At 41.2% G+C, this 16,253-nt stretch overlaps 2 protein-coding genes across 2 annotated transcripts in view; one reads left to right on the top strand and one right to left on the bottom strand.

Moving 5' to 3' along the window:
- The window catches only part of LOC120056946 (protein transport protein Sec24A-like), a 31,841-nt gene extending 28,481 nt beyond the window's left edge, over positions 1-3,360 (bottom strand). The window contains exon 1 of the mRNA XM_039005246.1: positions 2,911-3,360. The gene's annotated coding sequence lies outside the window, so the exon portion shown is untranslated. The remainder of the gene's footprint in view (positions 1-2,910) is intronic.
- Positions 68-10,980, top strand: LOC120056947 (GTP-binding protein SAR1a). The gene is made up of 7 exons (XM_039005247.1): positions 68-220; positions 6,596-6,671; positions 7,480-7,599; positions 7,794-7,859; positions 7,972-8,075; positions 8,872-9,003; positions 9,373-10,980. The coding sequence occupies exons 2-7, from the start codon at positions 6,614-6,616 to the stop codon at positions 9,487-9,489; spliced, it is 597 nt and encodes a 198-aa protein (XP_038861175.1). The 5' UTR covers positions 68-220; positions 6,596-6,613; the 3' UTR covers positions 9,490-10,980.
- The last annotated feature ends 5,273 nt before the right edge of the window (positions 10,981-16,253 follow it).

Genomic DNA, 16,253 nt, shown 5'->3' with positions numbered 1-16,253 from the left:
ACATTTTTGTTCCCCTACCGGAAAGATGATTGTGAAACATAAACAGGAAGCGGCTGGGCCTGGAGAGTTATTGGACACAGATTGCATTGCTGTGTCGTGGCTCTGTAACATAACGCGAAGGTGGAGACGTGAATTGTGTGCTCTCATTTGACTATAAAGAACATTTTCATGATTTTATGAGCAAACATATTTAGTCAATTGATCTACACTTAGATAACGGGTAAGTGTAAGCATTAATTATTTCAAATATGGGGTTTGCGAAAGTGTATTTGAACGTTCGGTATTAAGGCTAGCGCGGATAGCTAGCTAACGGTATATGCTAACGTTAGTTGGTCAGGAACCCTCAATCAAATTGCTGACGGTAGCTAATTAACAATTTCAAGTTACTTTGACACGTAATGTGGTAACCTTAAAGTAGGCCCATTTGTATGTGCATTTTTATATTGAGATGTTCTCTAGCTGTAACAAACAGCTTTACTGTCAATAGACCTAGCGCTTCCTTATGTTTGCAATTAACTCGATGCTACTATAGTTATCTCTGAAAATGACACGTATCTATAAATTCAGATGCACTAACTTAGCTAATGGCAACTTACCTGTGTAACTATGTCAACGCTACTGTCGCTAGATTGTAATGTTAGTTAGCAAACTAGCAAGCTACAATAAATTTGAATAACAAAACCAATTCTCGCTGCCAGCTAAAGGTACAATTTGTGACTCACAGCTCGCTATCCTTTAGCTAGCTTGGCTATCAAACGTTAGTTAGCCAGCTGGATATAGTCGTCATAACTATATTATTAATCATATAGGTTTTGCATCGTAAATTACAATTCAATGTTACGGACAGCCACCATTTCGAGCTCAAATTGTTTTTATTTGTAGTCAAAGAAATCAAAATCGATATGTGTCGGAGACACATTTATGTGTGTGTGTGTGAGTTGGTGAATTCTTGCATTAGTTGGACACTACTGCTCGCTGATATAAATAGCTAAATCAGTCAAATAAATGTTTATTACCGGGTTTTCCACTGTGACTGTCCTTTGTCTTCCAATTCCTGCCAATGTTAAATGTTTCAGATTAGTTTGATACGGACTACACTGAATTTAATCCCAGTAACATTACCTTTCCACCATTTAATAGCAGCTATTTTTTAGCTATCTGCTCTCACCTCAAATTCTACTAGGTCTAGAAAACTTTGAGCTGAAAACTGTGACTTGATTGATCAGTGTATGTAAATTATAGCGAGCTGTCAGAACCTGTAGTTTGCTTCCTTTAATTCAAATCCTTCAATTTGAGAGGCTCTAGCAACAAGGTGAGAACATGAGCCAGCTGGGCTGGCATTTAGATCTGTCTGGGAGCCTGGGGTGTAATCATTAGTCCAAACTGTAGAAAACGGTTGCAAACAGAACGTTTTGGAACAAAATTTGGTTTCTATTGGACAAATTCAGGTAGGTTGTGTTTGGTACCTAGTGAATACACCCCTGGTATCCTACTGGAAGTATATTTTATCTATTATCCTTAAGTAAACCTCACTGCCCTCTGACCTTAATATTTAAATATCTTACAATATTTTGCACATGTGCATTGCTACTTTCCTATATATGTTTATATTTTTAAGCTACATGCTGTATGCTAAATATTATTGTTGGGCTTATATTGATCAATGACATAAAGGACTGTGATGTTCAGAGGAATTAAAATAATTAAATAGAACATTATTTAACCCCCTAGACTCTATTGATGTAAAAAATCCCATCAAAATCTGCCAGTTTAAGCTAGAGATCCACCGCTTCTGCCTATGGTGGCTTTCCGCATTTGCAGTGTTAGGTGGCCGAGATACAGCTGTCAGACCATGAGACATCCCGACAATCTGTCTTCTCATGAAAACATCTGCGGCGTCCGAACGGTTTGGCCCCATGGGACTCGGCTGAAGTTGGTACCGCCGAGGTGCCAACCTCTGTTTGTAGCATCTGAACCGTTTGGGCAGACTAATGTGACCCCACTGTGGAAAGGGGAGGTTCTCGCGAACATGATGGTGTTCTCCGTTTTGCTCTGTGAGTGTCACAGGAATCGTCTGAAGGTAACCGGTACTTGGTAAAAAATGTATGGGGGTGTAGTTGGTGAATTCTTGCGTTAGTTGGACACTATTCTGCTCGCTAATATAAATAACTAAACCAGTCAAATAAATGCTTATTACCGGATTTTCGTAATATTTTTTTTTTTTGCTCCTTTGCACCCCAGTATCTCTACTTGCACATTCATCTTCTGCACATCTATCACTCCAGTGTTTTAATTGCTAAATTGTAATTACTTCGCCACTACGGCCTATTTATTGCCTTTCCTACCTCATTTGCACACACTGTATATAGATTTTTTCCCCCTATTGTGTTATTGACTGTATGTTTGTTTATTCCATGTGTAACTCTGTGTTGTTGCTCTATCTTGGCCAGGTCGCAGTTGTAAAAGAGAACTTGTTCTCAACTGACCTACCTGGTTAAATAAAGGTGAAATAAAAATTTAATTTAATTAGTTTTGTGCCTACCCCAAAAAATGGGTTAAATATCTGTCATATATATTTATTTACTTCATGAGCTTTCTTATCTCCTAGATATAGGACAGACACTTCATAACCTTATTCCTTATGATAAAACATTTGACTGTCTTTTTTGCTATTTATGAATGTGTTATTCAATGCATTTCTATGGGCTATAGTAGTAAAGGCCAAAATCAATATTATTATTATTTTTTGTCGGGGATAACTAAAGGGGTCCTAAAATTATATATCAAATAGCTAAGTGATCCATGGTATGATCATTTTAAAAACAATTCCATATGTCAGCATAGACCCCCTCCCAAGCTAATGAGTGCCTCGCAGCATGGCAAAAAAAAAGAAATGCATATTGGGCTCACCTGTCGCGCGTGCAATGATGTCCAATGAGGATAAAACAGTGTTTGTTCATTGTTTGCAACTTCTTTGGTTTAATATCACAAACAGACATGGCTGTTTCACCATTAAAGGTACACTCCAGCTATTTAAAAAAAAAAACTTTTCCTGTTGAAAAACAATATCCCATGTATAAATACAGTAATGTACATATAAATAGGTTGGAGTATGCCATTCAACGAGTGGCCTTGATGGTGTCCTTTGTCATCGGCTTCACCCCTTGCTTAAAGAGAAATAGTAGGACTTAAAGATTCCAGCTTTTTAAAACACAATAGAATACTAAATATATTGTATCTCTATGCAGGGTGACTACTGTAGTCATTTAAAATCAGAATGGTATGGTCGCCAGCTTAAAGTAATCAAGGTAACTGTTCAGAGTCGGGCCCTACTATCTTGCTTTGATAGCTAGGCGATACATTTCCAATAGCCTATATCTGCTGGTTACACTGTTAGACCAGCATCTTCTGCTGGCTCACGTCACACACTGGGAGCCAGCCAGGGGTAGAGCTCCTGCTGACGTGTAGCCTAGTTCAGCTGTATTTGCATGGTCTTGACCTTTAGCTCCCTTATACTTTAGCCCTGGAGCTGTTTGCATGTTGTGTAACTAGAGCCACAGGTTGGCCAGCCTCCCTGGCACATTGTGGTGCCACTCTAGCCAGGGAGAGAGTTGAGTCTGAGTGTTGAGACAAAAGTCTTGGTGTCGTGGAATTGCGGTGGAAAATAGCCACCTCAGCCAGCCACGTCTCTTTTTTTCTTATTTTTATCCCCAGAGAAAATATATTTTCTCCTGCTCAGTGCTCACTGAAGGAAGAATTTATGTGTAGACGTTAGAGCACGTTTCATTTGTTGCAGTGAAAAATAGGAAAGGGAATAAGATATTCAAGGGTAACTGACCTTTTGAGTGTGAATTGCAGTTTATTTTGAGTTGTACAGAAAGCTGCATGCAAACTTATTTTAGAGGACTTTTAGATGGTCATTGGTTTGTTTAGTCAAACAGTTTTTAAGGATGCGCTATGCAGAAATCTTTGTTCTTTTGTCATGGAAAGTACAATAAGATAAAGTTTGGCAAACAAAATCTGGTGGGGGTTGGGATTATCCATTTCTAAGACCCATGGTCCACTTCAGCATGCTCTGAGTCAGTGTTGTTAAGGCTATGTTCAGGAACACACGTCTTGGCTGTTAGGAAAGAGACCGTGTGGAGATTGGTCTGAACTGCATGTACTTCTGTCCAATTAATCCGACTGGAACAAGATGATACTTCCTGAGGGGAGCCAATTATTGTTATGGTTCTTATCACGTGTGGCTAAATCCTTCAGATAGGAGGGCCTCTCTCCTTGCAACTGTGCACCATGTACCATGTTCTTCAGGCTGATCTCTGATAGCATGGATTGTAATGTCTTCTAGGTTGTAGATGCTTTGTTAATTGTTGTTAGTTTGTTAATTGTTGTTAGTTTATCTTTGGAAAGTCAAATATACTATCCTAATAGTGTCTTGTTACTTTGCCTGTGTCACTGATACTTCTGCTGGTTGAAGTAGCCAACTCTTAGACTTGTAATATACAGTGGGGCAAAAAAGTATTTAGTCAGCCACCAATTGTGCAAGTTCTCCCACTTAAAAAGATGAGAGAGGCCTGTAATTTTCATCATAGGTACACTTCAACTATGACAGACAAAATGAGAGAGAAAAATCCAGAAAATCACATTGTAGGATTTTTAATTAATTAATTTGCAAATTATGGTGGAAAATAAGTATTTGGTCACCTACAAACAAGCAAGATTTCTGGCTCTCACAGACCTGTAACTTCTTCTTTAAGAGGCTCCTCTGTCCTCCACTCGTTACCTGTATTAATGGCACCTGTTTGAACTTGTTATCAGTATAAAAGACACCTGTCCACAACCTCAAACAGTCACACTCCAAACTCCACTATGGCCAAGACCAAAGAGCTGTCAAAGGACACAAGAAACAAAATTGTAGACCTGCACCAGGCTGGGAAGACTGAATCTGCAATAGGTAAGCAGCTTGGTTTGAAGAAATCAACTGTGGGAGCAATTATTAGGAAATGGAAGACATACAAGACAACTGATAATCTCCCTCGATCTGGGGCTCCACGCAAGATCTCACCCCGTGGGGTCAAAATGATCACAAGAACGGTGAGCAAAAATCCCAGAACCACACGGGGGGACCTAGTGAATGACCTGCAGAGAGCTGGGACCAAAGTAACAAAGCCTACCATCAGTAACACACTACGCCGCCAGGGACTCAAATCCTGCAGTGCCAGACGTGTCCCCCTGCTTAAGCCAGTACATGTCCAGGCCCGTCTGAAGTTTGCTAGAGAGCATTTGGATGATCCAGAAGAAGATTGGGAGAATGTCATATGGTCAGATGAAACCAAAATAGAACTTTTTGGTAAAAACTCAACTCGTCGTGTTTGGAGGACAAAGAATGCTGAGTTGCATCCAAAGAACACCATACCTACTGTGAAGCATGGGGGTGGAAACATCATGCTTTGGGGCTGTTGTTCTGCAAAGGGACCAGGACGACTGATCCGTGTAAAGGAAAGAATGAATGGGGCCATGTATCGTGAGATTTTGAGTGAAAACCTCCTTCCATCAGCAAGGGCATTGAAGATGAAACGTGGCTGGGTCTTTCAGCATGACAATGATCCCAAACACACCGCCCGGGCAACGAAGGAGTGGCTTCGTAAGAAGCATTTCAAGGTCCTGGAGTGGCCTAGCCAGTCTCCAGATCTCAACCCCATAGAAAATCTTTGGAGGGAGTTGAAAGTCTGTGTTGCCCAGCAACAGCCCCAAAACATCACTGCTCTAGAGGAGATCTGCATGGAGGAATGGGCCAAAATACCAGCAACAGTGTGTGAAAAACTTGTGAAGACTTACAGAAAACGTTTGACCTCTGTCATTGCCAACAAAGGGTATATAACAAAGTATTGAGAAACTTTTGTTATTGACCAAATACTTATTTTCCACCATAATTTGCAAATAAATTCATTAAAAATCCTACAATGTGATTTTCTGGATTTTTTTCTCTCATTTTGTCTGTCATAGTTGAAGTGTACCTATGATGAAAATTACAGGCCTCTCTCATCTTTTTAAGTGGGAGAACTTGCACAATTGGTGGCTGATTAAATACTTTTTTGCCCCACTGTAGATTGATGATTATCAACAGTTTTGGAATCCGGGGATAAATAAGTAATATACTTCACTGTTAGATAAAATAAATGTTTTTTTTATTTTTTTTATTTAAAGTCAGTTAAGAACAAATTATTATTTACAATGACGGCCTATACGGCCAACCCTCCACCTAACCCGAACGACACGGGGCCAATTGTGCGCCGCCTTATGGGACTCCCGATCACGGTTGGTTGTGATACAGCCCAGGATCGAACCCGGTTCTGGAGTGACGCCTCTAGCACTGCGATGCAGTGCCTTAGACCGCTGCGCCACTCAGGATCGCTGTCTTTGTGGCTGATTTACAACGTCTCCTTTGAGATTTGGGAAACAGCTTCTATTAGGCCTAATGTTTTTTTTGTGCATGTGTCAAAGGAAGTTTACAGAGCCAAGTAATCAGTCAACCGTTTTGTCATGTGCTGTACTTGCATGCCTGTTCATCACTTCTGTTCTTGCTTTCTTACAGGATTCACCAGCTCCGGATATGTCCTTCATATTTGATTGGATTTATAGTGGTTTCAGTAGCGTACTGCAGTTTCTAGGTAAGTACCATGTAAACATCACCTATTCCACTTTCAATACTGTCCTCTGAATGGCTTGAATAGGAAGCTGGATCTCAAGCTACTCAGTACTGATCAGTAACTTTTATTTTTCTTATTTCCTAATTTCCACTTGTTGTAAAGACTGACAACAAGTGTGGTGCTGTCTGTCGTTCCTAGAAATCCATGTTGTCCCTCTTGTGGTTGAACATGGTAGCTGGTGATTTGAGTAGTCTGGGACTAGGCCTATGTGTTGTTTTACAACGTGTGCCCACTGCCTAGCTACAGTGAAACACAAACAAGCTCACTTCAGGCTGCTGCTACCACTTCCTTTAGCCTCCCTCTAGAGCCCTCTCTAGTTTCTGTGACACTAGCTAGCTCTCATCTCAGAGAGGTGTGGTGGCACTCCTGCTTACCTTGTTAAACAGGTACTGCTGAGGTTCTCTTGGTGTTGCGTAATGATGACGACGAGGCCTAAGAGCTGACTCAGAAAAGACAGGCATTCATCCAGGGCTCTAGGTATAATGTTTGTGTGTGGTAGTGCAGGTCAGCTGTGTATTTTGAATCTCAGAAAAAAAGTATTGTTCACTATATTTTATGCATACCTGTTTTAACTTGATACTTTCAAGTTTGACTTCTTTTGTTGGTGAGAAGATTTATTTCTTAGACTTTCCAAAGATTTGGTTTAATTGTGAATATATTGTTAGGCAAAGGAAAGACAACAGGTCTCAACAGGATAAGGTGATAGTCACAGCTTCTTTGTTTTCAATGTACAAAAAAAATTCAGAAACACATTTAAATGACATTTTAGGACTGTACAAGAAATCGGGCAAGTTAGTATTTCTTGGACTGGACAATGCTGGCAAGACGACGCTACTGCACATGCTCAAAGATGACAGAATGGGACAGCATGTGCCAACTTTACATCCAAGTGAGTAGATCTTTTATAGTCACGTTTTTATCATTTTTCAATCCAGCTTCTGAACAGACCTAATGGTTCGACAATCAAGTGAAGTGTGGATCATCCTCTCTGTTCATTAAAGGCAGTGCTATTTGATGGTTACTCAATTGACTGAGCTTGGGTAGTAGTTTCCCAATGTAAACATGACCCATTTAACCCACCAGCCTCGGAAGAACTGACGATCGCTGGCATGACCTTCACCACCTTTGACCTTGGAGGCCATGCACAAGGTATGTGTGCCCGACTGCCCTTGTGTGTGTGTGAGAGAGAATTGATTAGTTAATTTTTGGATCCCAGCAAAACTGCACTAATTTCTCTTATTTTGTGCGTGTGTTCACAAAGCTCGCAGAGTGTGGAAAAACTACCTCCCCGCCATCAACGGCATCGTCTTCCTTGTGGATTGCATTGACTTCCTTAGATTGCCAGAGTCCAAAACAGAACTTGATGTGAGTGTCATTGATTTACAGCCACATTGGAAAAACCTCATAAGATGGATGGGACTGAAAACTATCACATTTCAACTTAAACCATGCCAAAGATGTTCTATTAAAACAGATGGCCTTTTCATAAGCAGTTAATTTGTTTCATACTGATTTCTTTATATGCTTGATGAAAGAATGGTTTCTTTACCATTCCTAAAGTCTCATGATGGCTCATGATATCTGCTAAAAGTTAGTCAGTTGAGCGGTCTACGGGACTGCATTGCAGTTCTTGATGCGTCACTACAGCACCGGGTTCGATCCCAGGCTGTGTTACAGCCGGCCGTGACCGGGAGACCAATGATGCGGCGCACAATTGGTCCAGCGTCGTCCAGGTGAGGGGAGTGTTTGGCCGGCCGGATGTCCTTGTCCCATTGCGATCTAACGAGTTGCAAGCTGACTTCAGTCGCCTGTTGTACAGTGTTTCATCCGACACATTGGTGCGGCTGGCTTCCGGGTTAAGCGAGCAGTGTGTCAAGAAGCAGTGCGGCTTGGCAGGGTTGTGTTTCGGAGGACACACGGCTCTCGACCTTCGCCTCTCCCGAGTCTGACCAGAAGTTGCAGCGATGGAACAAGACTGTAACTACCAATTTGGATATCACAAAATAGGGGAGAATAAAGAGGTTAAAATAAATTAATTTTGTCAGTTGCAATGAAGGCATGCCTTGCCGTTTCACGGGTAGATAATGTCGAAGATCATGACATGTTTAGTGTGGACTATTGTGATAACTAACCAGACATTTCCGTCCTGTGGTCCACACAGGCTCTAATGACAGATGAGACCATTGGAAACGTGCCTATCCTGGTCCTCGGCAACAAGATTGACAAAACAGAAGCCGTCAGTGAGGAGAAACTACGTGAGCTGTTTGGATTATATGGCCAGACAACAGGCAAGGTAAGGAGATCCCTACACTAACACACATCTCCTGATACTACTGTGCCACCCACTCTTCTCCTCCCAGTAGAACTACTGAACTGTACAACAAATAACAGTGCTACTGTTTTTAGAATGATACAAACCCTCATCCATTCAAGGGTCTATGTGCTCATAGGGACAAGACATGGCTATAACTAGGGCCTACAGTTTCACCCTGTCAGCTCCTGGCCCCACATTAACCAAAGCAATCCTGTTGAAAGGCCACCTCTATGATGTAGTTAAGGTTTTTAGAACAAAAGAACAAAAACAAACGGAGCCCCAAAGCTGCTTAGAATAACCATACATTTTAATGATGTGGTTCCCTGACGATGTTTGTCTGGTCTCCAGGGCAACATTCCCATGAAGGAGCTGAACACGAGACCATTGGAGGTGTTCATGTGCAGCGTGCTGAAGAGGCAGGGCTACGGCGAGGGCTTCCGCTGGCTCTCCCAGTACATTGACTAGAGCCCCGGCACCAGGAGGTGCTACAGGGAGACACCCCACTTCTACCGCCACCATACTCAGTCCCATGTTTGGTTTATAAAGTCTGCCTCCGCCACCAGAAAAAAACAGTACAACTTGAACCCAATAGACTTTTATTGGTCTCCAGAACACTTTTTTGGGGTTACACTTTTCTCTTTTTTCCAAGAGAATTAACATAGCATTGGTTCTGCAGAAGTGTTAAAAAAATTCAAATGGATTAATCTTTTCTATTTTGTTTCCATCTATTCGCCTCCCCATGACATCTGTTGGTGTGACAAATGCAGTATATAATTGTAAATCTGTAAATGAATCTAATGGTAATCTAATCTGCCACCTTCCAACACATTTTGAGCAGTGAGACAGCTGATAAGTTGTACACATCGCAATACACTTTTTTAACAGGAAAGGCAACATACAGACGTGACTTGTGTTTGATCATGTTTCATTAATGTCTTTTCTTCATCCTATATTTTTTACATAGTAAGAAGTGTGGCCACGTAGACAGCAGCACTCACCTTAAAGAAAACCCTTCCGTCTCTCTGGCTGTGTCATTGTCTTATAATAAACCGAGCCCTGCATTGATCTACATTAATGTATTGGAAATAGTTACATTTCTTAAGAGTTTGTCACTTGTATTGGCATTTAAGGTAATCCCATTTCCAAACAGCAATGTGTAAGACTGGAGTGTAGGTAGGCCAATGGGTTGTCTGTGGACACGGACTAGTCCCATGCGCCAAGACTGGAGTGTAGGTAGGCCAATGGGTTGTAGGCAGCATGGAACTCTGGGGGTCGACACGTTGTGGTAAGATAGAAAGGACCATATACAACAATGGGAGGGGACATTTTAATTTGGAAGAATGAAAAGGAATAATATTGGCTATATAACCATCTCTCTGGGGTTCAAGGTTCAAATTGTTAGCTAGCAGACAAGATCAGAAAGATATTTAACTGTGAATGAAATGATTGAAAATAGCTTGATGAAAACATGCAGTAAAAAGTGGTTGGCGCTATGTAACATCTCAGTAGTTGTCAATGTTAGAAAGCCAGTTGAGTTCCCTCAAGCAGAGCTGGGCCCGGGTTCACCTTAGAAACATAACCCGACCCTGAACAGGATGAATATAGTGTCCAAGTTAGATATGAGGAATAGTCCACGAGTGAAAACCTAGCAGAAAGGGACCATATGAAATGTACATGGGATTTTTTAATAAGCGGTTTCCTTGATCAATGTGCATTATAAAACTATTATGCATGCCTTGTTCTTTGTTTTTTATCGACCATATACAGAAGTACAACAAGAGGGAGCAAATGCCAAATTACAATGTGAGGAATTGAGTGCTTATCTCAAAACCTGTCATTTATTTCTGTTCTGCCCCTTGGTGTTTTCATTTCCTCATATTCCATGAACTGTTCCAATAAGGGAGAGACTTACTGTTTGCATCATAAATTGTAATAAACATTTGCAATGAATTAACAGTGGTCTGTCACCAACCGTTATTTTGGTGGCTCAGTCGGTTGACTTTGCAAGAAATTACACAACTGTTTTCTGCTCTGATGGACTCTATTATCAAGGTATACCAATAGACCAGGAACATGTTTTACTTTCTACTGACAATATATCTGTCCCAAATGGCACCCTATTCCCTATAGTTTGTTGAATTTGTTCATAACTGACTTGCCTAGTTAAATTAAGGTAAAATATAGGGAAAAAATATTTTGAACAGAGTCCTGTGGGACCTGGTCAAAAGTGGTGTACTGAATTGGGTGCCATTTGGGGGACACAAGGTGGTTTAGATCATTTGGTTGTTTACCCTGGGGAACTGTTGACTGACGAGTATAGGGCAATATGATTTGACCTGTATTTGCGGAGTGGTGTGGACACTACAGTTAGCAGTGCATTAGAAGTGTATGGTCATGCCGATGCGCTGCAACATTAGTCCACTAGAGGGCATAGCGGATAAGGCAGAAAACTGATACATTTTGTACTAATGGTAGCCTTTAAATTACATTTCAGACAGGTAGTCAGTAAACAATACATTTGATAGGCAAACATTGCTTCTTTAGTGATGCAATTATCAAATGATCAAATACAGTATCAAACAGTTTAAGTACAAATGTAAGTGTTTTTACACATGATTTCTTTAGACTTGCCTGATTCAGCTTCTCTCTCGCTATGCTACTGTCTCTTGTGAATACTCCCGTCAGTCTCTTTAAACATATACAGTTGACAGTGATTTCCATTTTCTTTTAAAACAAATGAATCAATTGAGTATGTGTCCTCATCCAGTTTACAACAGTCCCCATCATGCACACTCCCACTGCTATGACGGGAGAATAATGCCAGGAGCATGTGGCCACACTTCCCACAGTGCCTCTGGCTTTTCTGGTCACCTCGGTCCTGCCACCTCCACAGTTGCACTCACAGTGAGTACCACCACCGCCTCAAAGGGTTGACCAGTCGGGAGTCCAGGGGGATGTTTCTGGGGCTAGGAGATGGAGGTCTTCCAACATCTGGCTCTCCTTCAGGGGCACCCTGGTGGTCTTTCCTCCATACTAAAAATATGTAACTATTCATTATACAAAGACCAAAAGTATTCCTACCTACTCCTGTGAGTCTGCCATGATGTCTGTTCTGCTGCAGAGAGTAGTGTGACTGTTGTGACGCGTATAGTGACAGCACAGGACATACAGTACGACACAGAGGTGACTTCCCATTGATTATGATGATGATGATATTCCCTTTGTCCAATTTCTGATTAAATCAGGATGAAGAGAGCACCATCCTTCCTTCTCAACAACTCGCCCATGTCTGTATTTTATTACCTAAAGCTATCTCTAGCAAACTACCTGCCCTCCAGGACACCTACACCACCCGATGTCACAGGAAGGCCAAAAAGATCATCAAAGACAACAACCACCCGAGCCACTGCCTGTTCACCCCAATATCATCCAGAAGGCGAGGTCAGTACAGGTGCATCAAAGCGGGGACCGAGAGACTGAAAAACAGCTTCTATCTCAAGGCCATCAGACTGTTAAACAGCCATCACTAATACTGACTCAACTCTAGCCACTTTAATAATGGAAAAATTGATGTAATAAATGTATCACTAGCCACTTTAAACAATGCCACTTTATACAATGTTTACATACCCTACATTACTCATCTCATATGTATATACTGTACTCTATACCATCTACTGCATCTTGCCTATGCCGTTCGGCCATCGCTCATTCATATATCTTTATGTACATATTCTTATTCATTCCTTTACACTTGTGTGTATAAGGTAGTTGTTGTGAAATTTTTAGGTTAGATTACTTGTTAGATATTACTGCATTGTCGGAACTAGAAACACAAGCATTTCGCTACACTCGCATTAACATCTGCTAACCATGTGTATGTGACAAATAGAATTTGATTTGATTTGATAGTGAACTTCCTAAACTTCTGATGACAGTTATTGAAACTCATGAATACATATGAGACTCATCAGTAATGGTTGAACGTAGAAGACACATTTGATATAATTCCATTTTATTAACTTTAGCTATGTTTCTTATATACATCTTTCAAATTAACTGCATGAAATAACAATTCATATTTCAATATAACGGAAAGGAGTTCTCTTCATTTTTACATAACCTTTATTTATCCAGGTTAGTCTCATTGAGATAAAATCTCAATTTCGCAAGAGACACCTTAATTCAGTGGATATGAACTGCTTTATATTCTGTGGAAATGGGAAAGAGACTTATTTTGTTCTCTACAGACATGAGCATGTCAACTCAATACATACCCTACACAGGCCATAGACAACAATGGTACTTCATTCCTATTTGTCGTTGTGCTGGGGAAAGCTGTAGAAAGTGGTACATATGTAAACGGGTCAGAATGTCCCTCCCTATAACTGTGTTATAAGTTTAACTAAGGATGACATCCCCAGTGAGATGTCAACCATTCACAGTGCTAGACATGACCTCGTGTCTCTGTACTGCACTCCGAGGCTGGATTCAGTCTGTTATTATTACAGTAGCTGACTGATCGATGGGTGAGAGAACGGGTATTTCTGGCATGTGGCTCTTATTCTCAGCTAAACAAAGGAGACCAGACACACAAACACTACACAGGTGACTGGAATGTTTGAGGAAGTGTTCCATAGATAGTGTCTGAATGTGACGATAACGCTCGTGTGAATGAGTATACTGTATGGATCTTTAATGACGGGTCTGTGGTTATTGAGACTATTGAAGTTCAGCATGATCTATGTTGAGCATTTTATTTGTTTGTATTTGATGGAATGGAAATGAGTTTCATAGTTTGTCTCGCCTCGTAAAACTAAATGCATGCTCTTCAACCAATCGCTGCCCGCACCCGCCCGCCCGACCAGCATCACTTCTCTGGACGGTTCTGACTTAGAATATATGGACAACTACAAATACCTATGTGTCTGGTTAGACTGTAAACTCTCCTTCCAGACTCACATTAAACATCTACCATCCAAAATGAAATCTAGAATCAGCTTCCTATTTCCCAACAAAGCCTCCTTCACTCATGCTGCTGAACATACCCTTGTAAAACTGACTATCCTACCGATCCTCGACTTCGGCAATGTCATTTACAAAATAGCCTCCAACACTCTACTCAGAAAATTGGATGTAGTTTATCACAGTGCCATCCGTTTTGTCACCAACGCCCCATAAACTACCCACCACTGCGACCTGTATGCTCTCGTTGGCTGGCCCTCGCTTCATATTCGTCGCCAAACCCACTGGCTCCAGGTCATCTATAAGTCTTTGCTCGGCAAAGCCCCGCCTTATCTCAGCTCACTGGTCACCATAGCAACACCCACCCATAGCACGCGCTCCAGCAGGTATATTTCACTGGTCATCCACAAAGCCAACTCCTCTTTGGCCGCCTCTCCTTCCAGTTCTCTGCTGCCAATGACTGGAACGAATTGCAAAAATCACTGAAGCTGGAGACTTATATCTCCCTCACTAACTTTAAGCATCAGCTGTCAGAGCAGCTGACGGATCACTGCACCTGTACACAGCTCATCTGTAAATAGCCCACCCAACTACCTCATCCCCACATTGTTATTTATTTTTGCTCTTTTGCAACCCAGTATCTCTACTTGCACATCTATCACTCCGGTGTTAATGCTAAATTGTAATTATTTTGCCACTATGGCCTATTTATTGCCTTACCTCCCTAATCTTACTACATTTGCACACACTTTATATAGATTTTTCTATTGTGTTATTGACTGTACGTTTGTTTATCCCATGTGTAACTCTGTGTTGTTGTTTTTGTCGCACTGCTTTGCTTTATCTTGGCCAGGTCGCAGTTGTAAATGAGAACTTGTTCTCAACTAAATTATCCAAGTTATTTGACTTGACTGGAGCCTAACTGTTTGCTGAGGCAAAAGTTGAGACAAAAATCTGATAGACTTGAAAAATGTATATTCGTAACTATAAACCCAATCTTTGTTTGAAGAGACCTTTCCCACAGGGCAAAAACTGATTGGATCAATGTTGTTTTCACATAAAAAATGCAATGTAATGATGTTGAATCAATGTGGAAAAGAGATTGAAATTGCAAACATTCATCAACATAAAATAATTTGTATTAACCTAAATCCAATGACATGGTTCCTTTTTTTGTTTAATTCACGTTAGTTGACAACAACCAAATTTAAATCAAAACTATACCTTGAAATGACATCTGTGCCCAGTGGGTTGTGAGTTTGGACATACCTCATACGTCTTTGTTGATTGGAAAGGCCACTGTAATTTACTGTATTTCAGTGAAAGCTGGCAGTTAAAAGGGTCAGCACTACATTATAGGGCCAACACTACTAAGAATGAGGCCGGACCAAGTATTTTCAAAACACATAAGACCTGTCTTCTTGCCTAGCAATTAAACATTATGACAGAATCAAGTTCAGACTTTTACAACCACCCATTAGTTGAAATGCAGATCACCCCCCCCCCCCCCTCTTATTATATGCATATAAAAAACAACAGTGGACAATGTGGCTTGGATCCTATCCCTCACTTCCTAGGATTAGTGAGTTTCGGTACACCTTGTGCTGAAGTATGTGCTGAAGCCATGCCCATTTGGAAACTGTGAGCCGTTGCCAGAGAGACAGTACTTCACTCACTATGGCAGGTTGCTGCCCGTTTCCGGGGTCCACACTGATTTTGCACCACAGTAACCAAAAATAGACATACAATGTTTACAGGCTGGACAGACTTGGAGCAACACTGGCTCTGACTATGACACATCCACATCAATGAGATCACTGGCTCTGTTTGGCTTTAGTGAAGAGAAAGAGAGAGAAATAGGGAGAACGAAAGAGAGGGAGGGGAAAGGAGGAGGAGAGGGTTAGAGCCTCTTCTGATTAATGATGCAGTAGTAAATGGAGTCTTTTGTTGTTCACGACAAAAAACAAACAAACTAGAAGTACAAACTAGGAAGAATCTACGCCACTGCACAGGCATGCATGGAATGCCCCTCATGTAGTGAAAGCCTATCTTCTTCCTCACTGAAGAATCACTTCCTTGTTACCATGGGAAGAGGCTAGGTGGCTGTTGGCGGCATCACACCGGTCAACATCTCTGAAAGGGTGAGCAAAAAAGAGAGAAGGGAACTGCAAAAGCAGCGCTGTATTTTTAGTCTCTGGGAGAAAGGAGGATAGGCCAGTGGGGGTCCTTGAGTGATGGCACTCAGAATAATGCTGCCTGGATCT

Source organism: Salvelinus namaycush, chromosome 12 (genome assembly GCF_016432855.1).
Source record: "Salvelinus namaycush isolate Seneca chromosome 12, SaNama_1.0, whole genome shotgun sequence".
NCBI classification, from domain to species: Eukaryota; Metazoa; Chordata; class Actinopteri; order Salmoniformes; family Salmonidae; genus Salvelinus; species Salvelinus namaycush.
The sequence above is the reverse complement of the archived record's forward strand: the minus strand, read 5'-3'. Positions and strand labels throughout refer to the sequence as shown.

Excerpts from the sequence above, each read along its gene's own strand:
- LOC120056947 (XM_039005247.1), top strand. The coding sequence starts at position 6,614 with ATGTCCTTCATATTTGATTGGATTTATAGTGGTTTCAGTAGCGTACTG. Across the intron at positions 7,600-7,793 it reads TGTGCCAACTTTACATCCAA|CCTCGGAAGAACTGACGATC; the intron begins GTGAGTAGATCT and ends TTAACCCACCAG. Across the intron at positions 8,076-8,871 it reads AGTCCAAAACAGAACTTGAT|GCTCTAATGACAGATGAGAC; the intron begins GTGAGTGTCATT and ends TGGTCCACACAG.